Raw genomic sequence first — 16,297 nt, forward strand, 5'->3', positions numbered from 1 at the left:
CTACTTAGTAGTTCCTCAATTATATGAGAACTTTAGCATATGGATTAGGTTACTTGGATGACTAATCCACAAACTAAGTAGGACTTTACACAAAGAAAGCTATGATCTCAAAAACTAGACTTTTTTTTTTCAGAGTCTTCCTGAGTACTCAGGCAAGACAAAATTTCTCACAAGTTCCTGAATAAAAGAAAATAGGTCATCAAACTATGCAGATGATTTTTTCTAATGAGGGGGTGGAGGAAAAATGTTCTGTTTCCCTAAATTCAATTTGAAATGCCATCACATGCAACTTACAGGAAACACAGTAAGTAAAAGAATAATTCAAAAGCAAAGATTATACTATATTTTGTTTTACAAAACAGTGACACTCTTGGTTGCCTTTTCTTAGCTTCTAAACTCTAATAACATAGCAGAGAGCAGTAGCAGAAAGGACTACAAAATGACTCTGAAGCTGTCATAAACTTTTAAAAGCTGGGAGGCTTGCAAGGAATAGTCACATCTTGCAGCACATCACTGCTGTCAATGGCAGTGTCCAGCTTTTATGCCTTGTCACTGAACTCTCTTGGAAAAGCTTTATCTGCCATCACCACGTTTGATTTGTGGTGTTGCTACTTTTAAGGGAGACATCTTCAGGTTTGTGTACTCCCTGAAGGATAGCCTTGGCCCAGCCCTCCAGACAAAAGCACGTCTTTACAAGACAGACATGTAAATACTGTGAAACAAACTGAGCAACAGCATGGCATTCCTCTTCTGGATCTCCCTCCAGCAAGGGAAGACAAATAAGATGGGACTATTTTGTGTATGGTTTGAACACCAAGGCACTGAGTCAGCTTTTCTCTCGACTCCATAGAACTGTGTAGCTCATAGCCCCAGGATACCTCAGTTTTGTCACTCTGAAAACTACTCTGCCTGATTTCCATAGAACAAACCTGGGTTTATAATGCTTTAGTTGAGCAAAAGCTATAGCTTGTATTGGGTTCCCCTCAAAAACTTATTCTCCTGTTTATGTTTACAGTTTTATTTACATTTACAGTTAGACCAAGAAAGGGCAAATTCTCGAGATCAGTTTTCAGAGTTGGTTTTTTTACTCTCTTCACTGAGAAGCTTCTGAGCTTTTAAATTGCAACCCAGTCAAATCTGTAACTTTTCTCTGAAACCACAATTGCTTTTTCTTTCTTATTGAAAAGTAGTTCTCATAATGAGTTGGTCATCAGAGCTGAAAACAACAAATACTGAAGAAGCCCTAAGAAAAGTAAGGCTTACAAAATAAAGTTGCTGCTTGCCTTTACACAGCCAGCTGGGACACACTGATGTAAGTGAGCAGAGGCTTTTGCCAGGACCAGTGTAAATACATGGTCTTTAAAAACAGAAACCATGGCCTTTGGTTATATAATGGTCCAGTATCATAAAACATCCCAGTTAGTTTGGAGCTCATCACAGAAGGATTTTAAAATTCAGGAAGTTGAGGATTTACTCTTAATCCAGTCACTGGGAGCTGAGAGCCAAGTGGGGGTTGAGCAGCGAGAAGGAAAAGGAAATAAAGATAATGGGGGGGAAAAAAAGCATCATGTACTCAGCAGCATCAGTGCAAATCCAAAACCACATTACAGCCTTCATGGGTGTCAACAGTGGAACTCAGATAGCAAGCAAAAAATACACATTACAGCAGGCTAAAGGACTCTTAACTCTTATCACATAGAAATTGCAATCTCTATGCAAAATTGTGTATTCCAATCCTGTAATTCCCCCTTTCAAACTGCTCCTCATTGTTCATAATGAGCACCCTCACTATAAAATTACTCTTCTTGTCATTTCATGGCACAGAATGACTTGTGGCGTGATCCTGCTGTGACAATGTCTAATTAGATCTAATATAATCTTGGATGAAAGTTAGCAAGTGGTTAACTTTAGCAAGGTGGTATCTTTTTATTACAACCAACTACATATTACACAAAAAGATAAGATATCAAAGAATTACCCCACAACATTGGCTAAATTCTAAACCCATGCCTGGTAACAGTGAAATACTAATAAAGAATAATTGTTTTAAAATAGTTACTTTAAAAATCATAACAAATGGTTAAACAGCCTCTATACCTTTCTTGACCAACCTGTTGATCTGTTAACACTATTCAGACTCATTCCACTTCTCTTTAAAGACTTCTGGGATAAAAATTATTTTTTTAAAAAAAATATAGTGTTCCTTTCTCCCACTCCCCAAAAAAATCCTAAAACTGGCTGAACAGTGTTTCCTAGATACATTTTTAAATGCCACTATTTTAAAACAAACACCCTCTCTTCCAATAATTGTTATCTGGATTAGTTTTGCGTGCATGAATTGGCAGTTCACACCCTCCTTTATTCCTTCTCTGGTGCTGTTGACCCTGAAAAGCTTAAAAAAAGATCTTGTAGGCTTCAGGCCATGCAGGGCTGGAAATCAGATTAGACAATTTCATGCCACATTATGCACTAGGATCTAGGTGGACAGCTATCTCCATCTCCATCACATCCATCCTGTGACTCTCCCAAGATGTTCATGGAAGAAGACTGGCCATAGCCAAGAGCCCAACAGCACCTGGGCCAGGAGGCAGCGAGTACTTTGGCACAGGACCTTGCACTGATCTCACCTGAGCATCACTTTGAGGTTTGCCAGGGAGGTGCACCCTCCAAGCTCCGCGTGCTTTCTACAGGAGCCTCTTAGCAACACGAAATGGCAAGTGAACACACAGAAGACAAAGTGCAAAGGAAAAGGCACTCCATGGAGCTATGAGAAGGAGGACTACATAACTAAGAAATTCAGGGAAACGTCTATACCCCATGGGACCAAAGGGTCATTTACAAAACTGAGTCCAGGACACAAGACTTCTACTTTTGCTTAGACACCAGACAGAAAATTGCTCTTTGTGCAAGCTGTGGAATGACAAAATTAGAAAACAAACTGCATGGTGGTTTTGGGTGGCATTCCTGCCATGGTAAGATTTGTGTTTCCTTTGCATCTGTAGAATGCTAATTAGGAAGATGATAATAATTTTTTGTTGAAAACAACAGGTAGATTGCGAGACTGTTTATTTTCCTGTTAACCACTCATTTCTGAGAACACAAATACCTTTGGGGGAATCTTAATTTTTCCAGACTGGCACTTACAGTTTTCTCAGCTAAACTTGTCATCATGATATACTGAGGTCAAAATCTCAGAAAACACAGTAAAGAGGTGTACAGTAGCCATCTGCAGTAGGGGATCTGTCCCAGCTACCACCACTTAAATGCTTTTTGAGTTCTACTTCAGTTTCCTTTAATATACAATATATTTAAGTACCTTAATATATAATTTTTGGAACATGGAGCAAAGGCACAGTTTTGTGCTTAGGATGCACAGTTAGGAAAGAAGTGATCTGAACTTTGTTTCTAGTACTGTACAACCTTGCCCTACTTTATCTCTTTGAGACACAGCAAAGCAACAAACTTCACTGCTTCAAAGGCTGCTTCTCCTACAAGATGAGCTAGTTCAAGTATTTTGGTTTTTCTTAAAATTGTGCTTTTCTGTCCCTTTAAAGGAGCACAAAGGTTTTTATCGTATATCATTTCTTGAGTCAAAACAGTATTGTAAGAACCATCAGGACTGAGAAGTCAGGCTCTTTTGTGAAAGACTGCTCTAATGTTTACTGCCCCAAAAAATAGTTGGGTGTATATTTTTGGGGCCATGTGTGGACTGTGTGTGTGAGGGTGTGGATCTCTTAACAAAGTCTTTTTGTATTCAAACCATTACCAGGTTATTGAAGTTAAATTGGTCTTAAGGGGAACAAACAAAACAAAGTTATACTTAAAGTGAAATGAGTGAAAAAAAAAAGAGAAAAAAAAAATAAAGCCCAACACAGACACTATGCCTGGAGTAAAGCACTCTGTCAGCCTGCTACAGCAGGCAGCAGGGTAGTCTTGCCAACTAACCACATTTCCTCTCAAAAATATTCATGGCTCCTTTTACTCTAACCCAGGCCAATAACAAAAACAAAATGCAAAATCCTGGGACTCTTGGCCACTCCTGAGACGGATGGCTGGCCTGGTCAGGTGTATCTGTCCTACTAGGCAAAAAAACTAGATGGATACCTGAAAATCTTCACCAGGACTCTGTCACTCCTACTCATTGGTTCCATCTAAATCAGAGTCTCATTATTAGCAAAAGAAGTTAGTCACATTTAATTCTTAAATATGACACATAACAAAAGTCAGTTTTGTCAGTTGTGGATCTTTGGCTTCAGATATCATCACTTCACTGTTATCTCCATGCTGCATTTTCCCCTGAGAAGGGATGGAGGGACAAGAGGTCCATTCAAATGCTTATTTGCATTCTCACCTAATTTAAAAATATTCCCCAAATATAAGTCAAATGGCAAACTGACTTAAATCCTCATCCAAGGTCCTGTGCCTGCATATTGCTGTTTTACTGGGACATAATTGGAAGCACAATACAACTCAGTTTCCTCAGTCAGGCACAGTCTGAATTCCACATGTATACGCACATGAGAAACCTAACTGGGACCAGCATTATGGCATTACTTCTTCCTGCACCATCCTATTCTGAATCACCATACGTCCTCCATCACTCATTTTTTCTTCTTCAACTCTTCCATTAGCGTATGACTGCCATTAGAGTATTACTAATTGTATTTCTTATAATCAGGAACATACAACATCCAATGGCAAGCCACAGCTTTAAAGTAACAAAGCACATAAACTTTTCAGCGTGCCAGTGCCAGGGAACCTGTTGGTGATGCAGCCTCCAGAGTTTCTACCTGCACATCTCATCCCATGCAAAACAGATTTGTTTCCTTATCTATCCTTCTCCCCCCTCACAGATGCTACCCACGGCAACTACAGGCAAAGAGTGCTTTCCTCTCCCCTCCCCAGCAAGTGAGAAGTCACAAAAATGAAGGTGAGAAGCAAATGCTTTCAGAAACCCATTCTCCTCCAATGGTGTTCCTTTGTTGTGCTTAAAGCATAAAGGCTCAGACTGCATGTGCTGGGGCATTTGAAGCAGTTTTAGGGCTTTCTATCAAATTCAGATACAGTTTTCACTTTCGTTTTGTGGATTTCTCCACCACAGAAACATACTGCCGCTATTCCTACCTACTGATTGGCCCCGTGGCCCTGCACAGGAAGATATGCTGAGCATTAGCTTTGACACCAAAGTAACAAAATTGTCTTTGTACAAAGACATGCCGTTTTTCCTGACTAAAACACCCTCACTGGTGATCTTCCCTGACACAAAAGCGTTGTGCAGCTGAAATAAATCCTCACTTGGATTATTAAATTGTACCACTGGTCAGCATTTCTGTATTACAGCTAAAATAATCCTTCCTGTAAACCACTTAGCCAAGATAAGTGGAGCAAGGGAACATTTTTAAATCACTCTCCAGGAATGGTTGAAGCAGGCATTTAACAGAACAACCATATTTATTATTCATATCTCACAAACCTTTCTTTGCAGGCTCATCACCTTGCAAAAACTGTTTTAAGACTACAAACATTTTCCACCTAATTACTGGCAAGTCATAGGCCCACATACATAATTATTTTTGGAGGGCAAATTATATGGGCTACTGTCTCACACATTTTAAATGAGGGATGGCCAGTCTTGCCTGCTTCATATTGCACCTACCTTGTACCCTCCTAAGGAAAAGCCAAAAGAATCAAGGTACTTCATATCAGCCAACTTGTCTTTGTTACTAGGTGTTGTAAGGTAGCCAGCCTATATTTTGCATGTTGCTTTGTGACAGACGAAGGCTATAAGCTTTCCTCATAAGAGATTATCCTCAGAAATCCTAGCATTTCTTTAACTGAAAGCTTTGAAAATAAAAACTTATTGCTCCCAGGAAGCAGACCTGTCCACACCAGATGAACTGCAGAACATACCAGGACCGCTGCAGAAGCCTGGTAGAGGAGGCACACTGCCCTCAATATCATCAGCCCTGAACTGGAAAGACACAGACTCTTATGGAGAAATGAGCTGGATCACTGCAGAAAGGACAGAGTACATGTAAAAGGGTTTAGGCATCTGACTGGCACATGCTGCCTTCCCTCCTCCACTCCCCAGCCGGGATTTACATACTTGGCATAAGCTGCTCCTTCAATGCAGTTTGTCTAGCAGCACCGAATTTGATAAGAACAGCTGAGTGTTTTGCATTTTTATGTGTCTAGTGATGTGTTGCCTGTTGGAGAGAAATCAACATCTCTTCTGGGAGGGAAGCAAGAGCCAGGCAGATCTGCTATGAAGAACCTGAAAGGTTTGTGAGGTCTCTTCCTTCTCTGGCCTGACTGGCTTTTTACAGCTTTATCAAAGTCTCAGTAAAACATGAATGAAACATCCAACCAAAACTATCTAGTATAAGATGTGCTGCTTTGTTGTTGTTTGGTTCTGAAGAAAAAGAATCTCTAAAATCCCTACAAGTCAAATCCTCCAGAGGAAGCTGTTGTATTTCACTGCCATGTGAAATATTTTCTCTGTAAATCAAATACCCACTATTTAAGATGGGGTATAATATGTTATTATTTTTAAAGTAAGCATGTGTCTCTTTAATGGGATAGCATCAGTCCCTCTAATTCTCATTTACAATGGCTTATGAATTAAGTCTTGTAGAGACACATGAATGCTGCAGTAAAGCAAAATCCTCTGCTACTCTCCTCCAGCCTGCCACTGAATGGCACCAGTAATTTAGAGGTACACTGTTTTTAATAACAAATCATTCCCATATTGTTGCTTTCCCCTGCAGCAGCAAAATCTTATTGATATCTCAATATTTTCATTGTGAAAGTATTAACAAAGAAAAAAAAATGTCTGATTGTGATGACATGAGAGGCCATTTCTAGTTATACTTGCTGCTCAATTCTCAGAGAGGTCAGAAGGTCGGTCACAAGTTTCACACTTGCAATATTGCTTTCATCCACAGCTGCTAACACTGCTAGTTTATACTGTTGCTTCGTTACATTGTTTAAAACAACAATCTTACTTAGCAAAGTTTAAAAAAACCTTGAAAGGTTGAAAAAAATAAATAAGTTGTCAATCCTGTGAGTTTTTGTGTAAAATGTGAGCATATATCCCACTGATAACCCTACAGGCCTCAGAGGTTGCTAGCACATCTGAATTTCAGGAGACCGGTTTCTTTAGGCAGAAAAGTTCATCTTAAATTCAGGAATGACTTCATAAACTTCAAAAACCCCAAAACAAACACCAAATTCACAGCAGTAAAGACAGAACTTTCTGGGTAAATGGGGAACAGGAAGACACTTCATCGGAAAGGATCTCTGGCTCACTCACACACATTGAAAACAGCTATCACAATATGTAGAGAGGGAGAAGAGGTAGATGGCACAAAATGCCTTTGAGATCCCAGGAGAAATCAGGCAAGTGAAGTGTAGGGGGATCTCCATTTTTTCCATTTAAGAGGGAAGTGTGGGGAGCAGAGGACACAGCCCCTTACCTGACCCAAGATTATCCCCTCCCCTTCATTTCATCACTAAAAGGAGCAGATAGATAACCAGCAAAGTTTGTTTGCTTTTCATTGAGCAAGAGGCTGCAACCCCATTTCAGAGCTGCAGGTACTCTGGGTGCCTTAGCAATTCTTAGTTAATTTAGATCATAAAGTACTTGCTAGCTAACCGATAATTGCATCCTGGGCCAAAACAACTGTAAAGCAGTCCTTGACTAAGGTCCATACGGCACCATTTGAGACATTCTCAAAAACACGAGAACAGAGATGCTGCATACTCTTCAGTTTTATCAGTTAATCCCCAAGAAGCTAATGCTTGTGACCCCAAGTTGCCTCATCATCTGCCAGCAAAACTGAATTCCTCACTTGGCAGGAGGAGGAAATACAGCAGGAGCACCATTTTGCCTAAATTGAGATTTGAGGTGGATTAAGTGAGCCACTAAATAGCTGTTTTGGTAATGGACTGTACTTTCTTCTAGTTCTTGCTTACCAGGTCCACATGGTAGGGCATTTGGAAGAACTTTTTGCTTTGTTCAAGAAGATAGAAACACCTATAGAAAGGAAAAATCAGTGGAGCTTACCTGTCATCGCAGTAGGTAAATTTCATGTCCATGCTATGGCGACTCAGGAAGGTCTTGCTGTCCAGGGGGATATCAATGTTTGAAGGGTGCTGAATAGGCTCACACATGATTATAAGGCAGGTGAGCAGAGGCTCCTTATATCCACACAGACTGTGAGGAGGGCAAGTGTTATACACTTTAACTTGTCCAGTGCAGTGCAAAACCTGAAATAACAGGAAACAAACTTAGAATGCACTTTCTCTACATGCCAAAATGTTTTTTAAAATCAAACCCACTTATTATGGATCAAATATGGTACCTTCCATGTTGCAGACTTGAGGTTAACAGTTCTGCCTCTGTTGGTAACGGTGCATTTCATTCTCATAAAGAAGTCACGCTCAGTTGACATCTCTTTGCTTTTCTTTCCAAAGCCTGGACCTGTATAAGGAAAATGGGAAATGAGTTTTCCCATTTTCCTTCTTAATTTCTTCTACCTTTAAGCATGAAGGATTCAACAGAAATGAGAGACTAATTCTCAGATAATTCACCTGCAGAGACCATCAAAGATGCATGGACCATTGCAGAGCAGCTTGTAGGGCTCAGACCTAAAACTTTAAGTGGAACTTAAATAGGACTCTGTGCATTTAAACCTGTGTTTTAGCTTGCAGCACGCAAATCTTTCCAAAGTGTTATAACTGAAAACAGTATGCCCGTATTAACTCGATGAGAGGAAAACACTAAATAAACAGTCCTTATGCTATCATATTTAAGCAATATTTGGCAAAACAAAACAAATCTGCAAAGCATTGAATAACAGTTAACCATTATTCTAGGAATGAGAATTCTCTTTACCATGACTAACAGATCTTTACTGCTAGCAAATTACTTCATTTGGTTATTTAAAAAGCAAACAGTGACTTTTTTATTTGCATTTTTACCATTTTTCAGACTCAGATTCTCTCGAATTTCTTCGTGGTCACATGGATGAGTGAAGTCAAAAATGCTGTGTCCAGTTAGTTCCACCTGTGCAGAAGGAAGAGCTACACTTAGTCAAATAAAAGCAACTGACAGTATTTATCTGTTTTCAAATACAATTTATTCTAATGAAACTGGTCACTAGAACTAAGTGCATCAACAGGATGCTCACAAACATGAATCCTGTGACCCTCCCTTTTTTTATCCTATCCATAACTTCTTATTTTCTCTTATCTTTGGATTTGCACAGTGCAGTTAACAGTCAACACCACTGGATATTTTCAACATAGAAGGAAAAAACCCCAATCCACAAAGCAGAAAAGGGGGGACCCAAAAGAGCAGTTCTATCCCTCCTGTCCCATAGTCTAAGGCACAAGTTAAATAAATGCCTTCTCTCCATGGAAATATCTATGAAGGCAAGTTTGCAGTCACCAAAGACACTACAACTTTGATAGGAAGGGAAAGGGAACTCCCCACCCCTACTGTCTGCTGTGCAGGGTACCTGCCTGAGAAATAAGATATTTTATTTCCAATTTTTTTTGCAGTGACACACAGCTGGGTTTTTTGCATTTAGGCATAGGACTTGTTTCTAGGAACTGTGTTACAAAGAGAGGAAAGTGTGAGAGAACAAGTTACCTGGGTAAGACCCATGTATTTGTTGACATTCTCTGACAAAAAGATCATGTCTCCATCCTGTGTCACCACGGCAATAAATCCCTCCAAAGCTTTCAGGTACAAGTTGTCCATCTGCTGGTCTGCCTCTACTTCATTCTCATTGTCAGCACATACTGAGAAAAAAAAAAAAAGAAAAAAATAGCACTTAAAGCCTTCAGCACCCTAGCCAGCCTTTTTCAATGCAAGCACATCCAGCTACAAGGTGACAAAATATTTTCCTGCTGTTAAAATTTCATTTCCACAAATTCCTTCTGGTGGGGCCTCCTAAACAGCATGTGAAAGGCATGATGCCCTTATTAGCAGAAGGGCAGGAGATACTTTTCTAAACGTTCTAGCAAATACAATAGACTCTCTGTTCACCTTTAGTATGTTTCTGCAAGATGTGTTTTCAGTCAATAACACCAGCATACTCAGGCACTGAAGTGCATCTTCTTTGTGCACGTTCTCTTGGCCACACACAACATTTGTACCTCCTAACAGGCACAAAGTATACGGCAAGTCTTACAGAAGGTAAGTAATTTGTGTATTCCGAACAAACATCTAACAAAGGACTTTTTCCATCAGGTCAGGTTTTCCAAGAAGTTAAATATGGTTCCTATAGAATATGTCTAAATAGACCTCTCCACTCAATAAGGAGACATCTGTTAACACTACTTCTAGAAGAAAAATTAGAAAACCTCTCCTTTGAAATCGTTCTGGGTAAATCCATCTTTCATTCCATAAATCTCAGTATTCCTCGGAAAACCACAGATCCATCCCACTTTTTCATGTGCAGACATCAGAACTCCCTGTGCTCCACTCCACCAAACTCCGACAAGCTTCGTCACCCCTCTACACTTCTCCTGTCCCACAAGGAGGAGAGCCTCAGATTCGGGTTATGTCTCAGATGTTTGCCTAGGCAGACTCATCTTACACTTTTTCGGGGAAGGACATGCCACCATTGAGCTGAAATCTAAGGCCATGCTAGAATATTTATTACAGTGTTTTTTTGTTTTTGTTGTTGTTTTGTTTGTTTGTTATAAGCTTTCTTGGTACTTTTTGGCTGCACTGTCACAACAATTGATGGCACTGTGATGCCCTCAGCTATGTGCTTCACATGGCCCATCTCCTGTGATGGGAGGCAGTATGTAGGCAAAACTGCAAGCAGGGAGGAAAAGGGAAGGCACTGCTTCTCCTAATACCAGTCACTCAAGAGTCCGTTTCCCTTCTATGCTTTTAAACATGTTTCAGTTCCATGAATAAGAAGCTTTCATGGGATGATTTGCAGATGACTAGTATAGAAAAATTCCAGTGTAGGAGCTGGTCCATTAATTTCTTTATATATTTTATGTGAAACTTCTGGAACTATTTTTTTACAAAACTATTTACAGATATTGCATCTGGTCTCTGTACCTCAGACATGCTGTGGTGAGCTTATCTTTATAGTTTTGTCAGTTAGCCTACACATTTGTTATCAGTCATTGCAAATATATATCATTGTAAGGCTCTGAATTTGGGAGGGGAAAGCCAGTAAACGAAGCAAAAAAAAACCCCAAACAACCATGACCTTGTGAGACAACAAGGGTTTAAGTACTGTCTAGATCAAAGGTGCTCCATAGCCCTTGGCAGTAAGAATGACATAAGAAGAGCTGCATCAATTCTGTTCTGTGTCCCTTCCTGGTGGCACAAGAGTGCTCCAGGCTGGCCCCACCACCAATTTTGCTGCCCAGAGGTTCCAGTGGTAATTGCATCAGCTTTACTCGCAAGAACAGTGGCACTCTTAAACAAGTTTCTTGGAGAAGCTGCTCTTCTTTGTTGGTTTAATGTTGCAATTTCAGCATAAAGTTTTTTGTTCTATAGCAAACATACTGTTAGCACTTGAGAAAAGTCTTTAATTCTTGTTATTTGCTTTCATGAAACAGCACACTGATAATTTCCCTTCTCTTTCTTATTGAAATACTCATTTTGGGGAGAAGCCTAGAAGCAGGAATGGAGTATTGCTTTGTAAAACATTATTAGAAGTGGTTTGGGTTTGGTATTTTTTTGGATAAGGAAGAGGCTGAGCCAAACTAGTGCAGTTTTTACTTTGAAGTATTAATGAGTTATAATTAAAGGCTAAGTTTGATCTATATAGCTCCTGCAAGTGCATCTGCTAGTGCCTAAGGATGGACTGCAAGCAAATGCAGAGGGATGAACACTTGCAATGCAGAGCCCACCAAGCCCTGTTGGAACAGATGAGTGGTGACAAAAACAATGCTGGCTGCTGCTGCTGCTGCATCCTCCTGTTCTGCAACATCCCTCCCTGGCAGCAGCCCATCACCCATCATGCAAACAAGGGAAGAAATGGACTCAGCCCTGGAGCCATGGGGAGCACTTTATCACCCTTTGCTTCTCAACAAAGCAAAGGTTGACACTCTCTGGGGATGGCCAGCACGGGCTGGGGATTTATCATTTCATGTCCCTGCTCTGCAATTCTAGCTACACACACAGGGGCCAGTTCCTCCTCAGTACAAAGCAAATGACTTCAGGAAATTACATCAGAACTAGCATTTAAAATACAGAAAATACACAATAATATTATTTGAATAGTATGCACTTTGACCATAATGACATTTAGGGAAGGAAAAAAAAAAAGTGGGGAAAAAAAAAAGAGGTAAGTGACCATCTGCTCCCAAGCTTGTTTCTGCTGCGTAAAGAATGTCAAGGGTCTTTTTTTACTTTTCCGGAAGCAAACAAATGGTTTATTCAGCAGGGATCATGGCTATAGCCCAAGACAATCAGCCAAGTGTGGGTTCAGAGAAAAAATGACTTTTCAGCTCTAACCCCAGACCCTCCTTTCCATTTTTTTTTCCCAGCTCATTAAGTTTGCATTAACAAAACATGACCATTCAAAGGCAGGAAGGCTATTCAAAGCATTTGTATTCTTAAATGCCTCCAACAGTGAAAGACAAACACTTTACTTGTATTATCAGATGATTAAGTTTGCTTTTCCATGTATATAAATTATATTACTTATACAAACACACACAGAGGACACAGGATCACTCACATTAGGGCTGCAGGTTCAAACCCTTAATGTCAGAGCTGAGCACAGCACTTAAAAGATACAGTCAGCTTTAAAGTACGTGGTTAAAGGGGTTTGTGGGATCAGAGTTCAACTGTTTTTATTAAAATTATCTTCGTCCAGCTGGAGTAATCTGTAATGTGGACTGAGAGGAGGTAGGGATGATTGTGCTGCTCTGCACCCCATCTAACATAACCACAAATCATGACCAAGTGTTCTGCGGACACCTTCCAGCTTCCCTGGTAACTCAATAAACCCCACTGCACCCCATCCTTTTTTCTTAGCAGCCCTACCACGGCAGGAAAAGGGGAGGTGGCAGATGCAGGTTTCTTGCAGTACTTAATAGCGGATGCTCACATTTCAAAGACGGAGCAGCTGTAGCAAGGAAAAGTGTAGGCACTATCAGGCTGGTACCTCCAGGAGCCACTGTGCTACTGCTGCCCATCTATTCCTTGCCTGTCCTCCATGAGCAGCCCCCAGCAGCCTACCCTGGGCAGCTCCAGCACTGGGGGACACACCAAAGGTGCATGCCTTCTGCTGCTTCCAGGTTCTTTATGGTGATTGCAAACAGAGTCCCAGAAGGTGTCATCTGTACTAACCCCCTGAAACATATCAGCTACCTGAGGATCCTTAGTCTGCAGCAAAGAAATATGCTGGGCATCACTGTGGTGGCCCTAGCATGCCCTGTATCAGGTAACTTGGTATAATTATAGTAATATAAATAATAAATAGTAGTCCCTCCTATGTCTGCAGTCTCAGCATTATAGCATGTTCCCTTTCTCCTGTGAAAACTACTAGCTAGTAATACACAGAGGGTATACACACTTTAGGAACTGACACATCAGAAGCAATTCAGTCACTGCCACTAGTAAAAACCTGGTTGGCTTTAGAAAGACTCTATCTTGAAGATGAAAAACAAATAAAGGCATGGCTACTGCAAGCTCCTCCTCAGGAAGGATCCCTATTGTCTTTCACTTTGCTTTAAATTTTCTTCATTAATTTACCTTGGGGCTGGACTGGGGCATTAGCATAAGAAAATTCAGCTTCAGGTGGAAAATATTTGAGAAAGCTGGGACCAAAGAGAAGTGGGAAGTAAGCATGAGAAGCTGAGGGCAGAACTTCAGCCTTTGGTTTCCAGTAGGTCTGAGGTCACTTTATCGAGATAGCAGCACCCCACGTAGACTTGCCAGATTTTCCAGGTCTTCAAGAAAGGTAACAGTGGGACTCAGTTTATACTGATTTTTTTCTATTTTTTTTTTAGCATTGCTTTTCAAAATAGTTGGTAACTGAATTTTGAAATAAGGATGCATTTTTGGTTGTTTTTTTTTTTTTTTTCCTAAAACTTTTTTCATCTCCCCTCTACAAAAGGGAGCACCTCAGGTAGGGCACCATGACAGTATAGCATGGAGACTGGACTGCTAATAGGTCATTTTACGTATAAGTTAATAGCACATTTAGCAGAATGAAGTGCTGTAATATAGTGTTCATATCACAGCTACATTGATGGAGACTGGCCAAGACTGTGTTCATGTTACGCTGTGAAGCCTACACAGGAGGAGAATCCGTGTCTAGGTGACATCAGAAGATGTTGAAACATGTCAGAAAGCCTCAAAAAAGTGCAGTGGCCTCTCTGGGATGACTGTTAGAGCTACAGGAGAACCCAAAAGAGATCAACCATGTCTCATGTCCCAGCATTTGAAGGGTCATCCACTGTTCAAATTGCCCTAAGGCAGCATTTATTACTGCAGCAAATTTTGATACAGTATTTTTCAGTCCATGTCTCAGTCTGTATTAAATTTTGATAAGTATTTATTTTGATAAATTTTCTAACGACCAAAGTAGTAACTATTTATTGAAAAGAAACTTTGAACTGTGATAGCAAATGCTTATTGCAGTGTTTATAGTAACCTTTTATGCTAAAAATAGCTCTTGTAAACAAGCTTTGATTAATTCCCACTGTCAGGATGTGCACTGTTCCCAAGTTTAAGAACACTTTTTCCGTAGATGCTTGCTCATTTCCTTCAGTCCAACCTCCTGGAACAAGTCTGAAGGCTCAAAAATCAGGCTCTCCTTACAAGAAACAAATGCCCAGGTATAAACAACCTCCTAGCAAACAGCCTATATTCCTCTTAACACCTTTGATCTGACTCAAACGGGCCTTTTTGGTTAGTTCAGAGGTAGATGGTGATAACATGTGTTTCTACTGGAGGTCACACAGTCACCTGCACAGAATTTTCCTGGATTTGTCTCTCATCCTGGTTCCTATAAGTACCAGAAAGCCACTTAGATACTGTGCATAGCAGATACCAGGTTACAGCTGCCACTCCAGAGGGCTGTAAAAACTGCCTGATGCCAGCAGCCAAAAGTTAGGGAAGATCTAACAGCAGCTTCATCCTGCATCAGAGAGAGCAGCTTTGAGACAGTCTTGTCTCTTCCTGGTTTCTTGTTTTCCATCAAAGGAAAGCAACTGATTTTTTCCCCTTTTTTTCTGTCTTGACAGGGCAGTACATCCTGTTCAAGGGGATATTCTCAACGTGTTCAATAAAAGCTTCCAATTTAGGTACATCAAGAAAAAGCTACTCTTTAACTTGAAGCTTCCTGAAGGGCTCTTATCTCCAAGTGCACAAGCAACTTGGATAAAGAGAACACTCATGCTAGTGTCATTTTGATTGCAGAGTTTATATCTAGCCAAATCATTCAGATGCTGCTCCCAGGAAGTTGCTTCGAGTCCTACAGCCATCAGTGTTGAATGGCAGGATACAGCACCCCATCAGACCAGGTTTTGAGACCCATGGGACCTTCTGGTGCACTTTCCCTGAATAAGGACACCCCTTCGAGCAGCTGAAGCACTCAGCACCTGGCTCCACTCTCATTCTTAGCATCACTATAAAACTATTTTTCTAATTTAATAAAAGCAACGAAGTAGACATGCTATTTTTAAAGCACTGTTTTATGCCACAATGTTCTGACATTAGATGCAGCTTGTCCAGACATTCAAAAACAATGCCCACACCAATTCTCCCCACAGTTTGTCCTCTTGCTTAAAAGCCTAGAGAAAAGCTATTTTTTCCCTTCTGCTCCCTGCTGGCTTTCCGGCTCTGTTGTCTCCCTCCCTTGAAACAACTTCACACTGGCTTCCTTGTGGCCTCCCTTCTCCCAAACAACTTCCTGTCTGCTTCCCTGTTCCCATTTCTGCTGCTGTCTGCCTGCACAGGAGCAATTCCCAGCCAGTTTCCTTCACTGGATTTCTGCACAGAAGATACACTTGGGTGACCACACAATTGGGATGGGATTAAAGCAAGTTGATAGCCTGATTAGCCTGATTAAAAAGTCCATAGTCCTGCCACACAGAAACTCACTGGTACCAAAGAGTTCTGGTTCTTGTAATGCCTTTAGCATCAGCATGGTTTAAATAAACACTTAAAATTATTGGCACTGCATATACAGGCTTCCTGAAATGGATTCTCTTCTTCATATTCAGACAAAAAGAGAATATCTGAGTCAGCCTTAGCAACTGTCATGATGTTAGCTGTTAACCAAGACAGCCATTCTTTAGCAAA

The 16,297-nt window shown here is 40.6% G+C and overlaps 1 protein-coding gene across 2 annotated transcripts in view; it reads right to left on the reverse strand.

Annotated features, from left to right (window-relative positions):
• Window positions 1-16,297, reverse strand: part of EPAS1 (endothelial PAS domain protein 1) — a 78,234-nt gene that overhangs the window by 15,883 nt on the left and 46,054 nt on the right. For both annotated transcript variants that reach the window (XM_051782863.1, XM_051782862.1), the window contains exons 3-6: window positions 9,656-9,807; window positions 8,983-9,067; window positions 8,364-8,482; window positions 8,066-8,268 (exon numbers count right to left, since the gene is read on the reverse strand). In XM_051782863.1, the coding sequence (XP_051638823.1) occupies window positions 8,066-8,268; window positions 8,364-8,482; window positions 8,983-9,067; window positions 9,656-9,807 (559 nt within the window). The remainder of the gene's footprint in view (window positions 1-8,065; window positions 8,269-8,363; window positions 8,483-8,982; window positions 9,068-9,655; window positions 9,808-16,297) is intronic.

Source organism: Manacus candei, unplaced genomic scaffold (assembly GCF_025592945.1).
Source record: "Manacus candei isolate 608988 ecotype Guabito, Panama unplaced genomic scaffold, ASM2559294v1 h1tg000017l, whole genome shotgun sequence".
Taxonomy (NCBI): Eukaryota; Metazoa; Chordata; class Aves; order Passeriformes; family Pipridae; genus Manacus; species Manacus candei.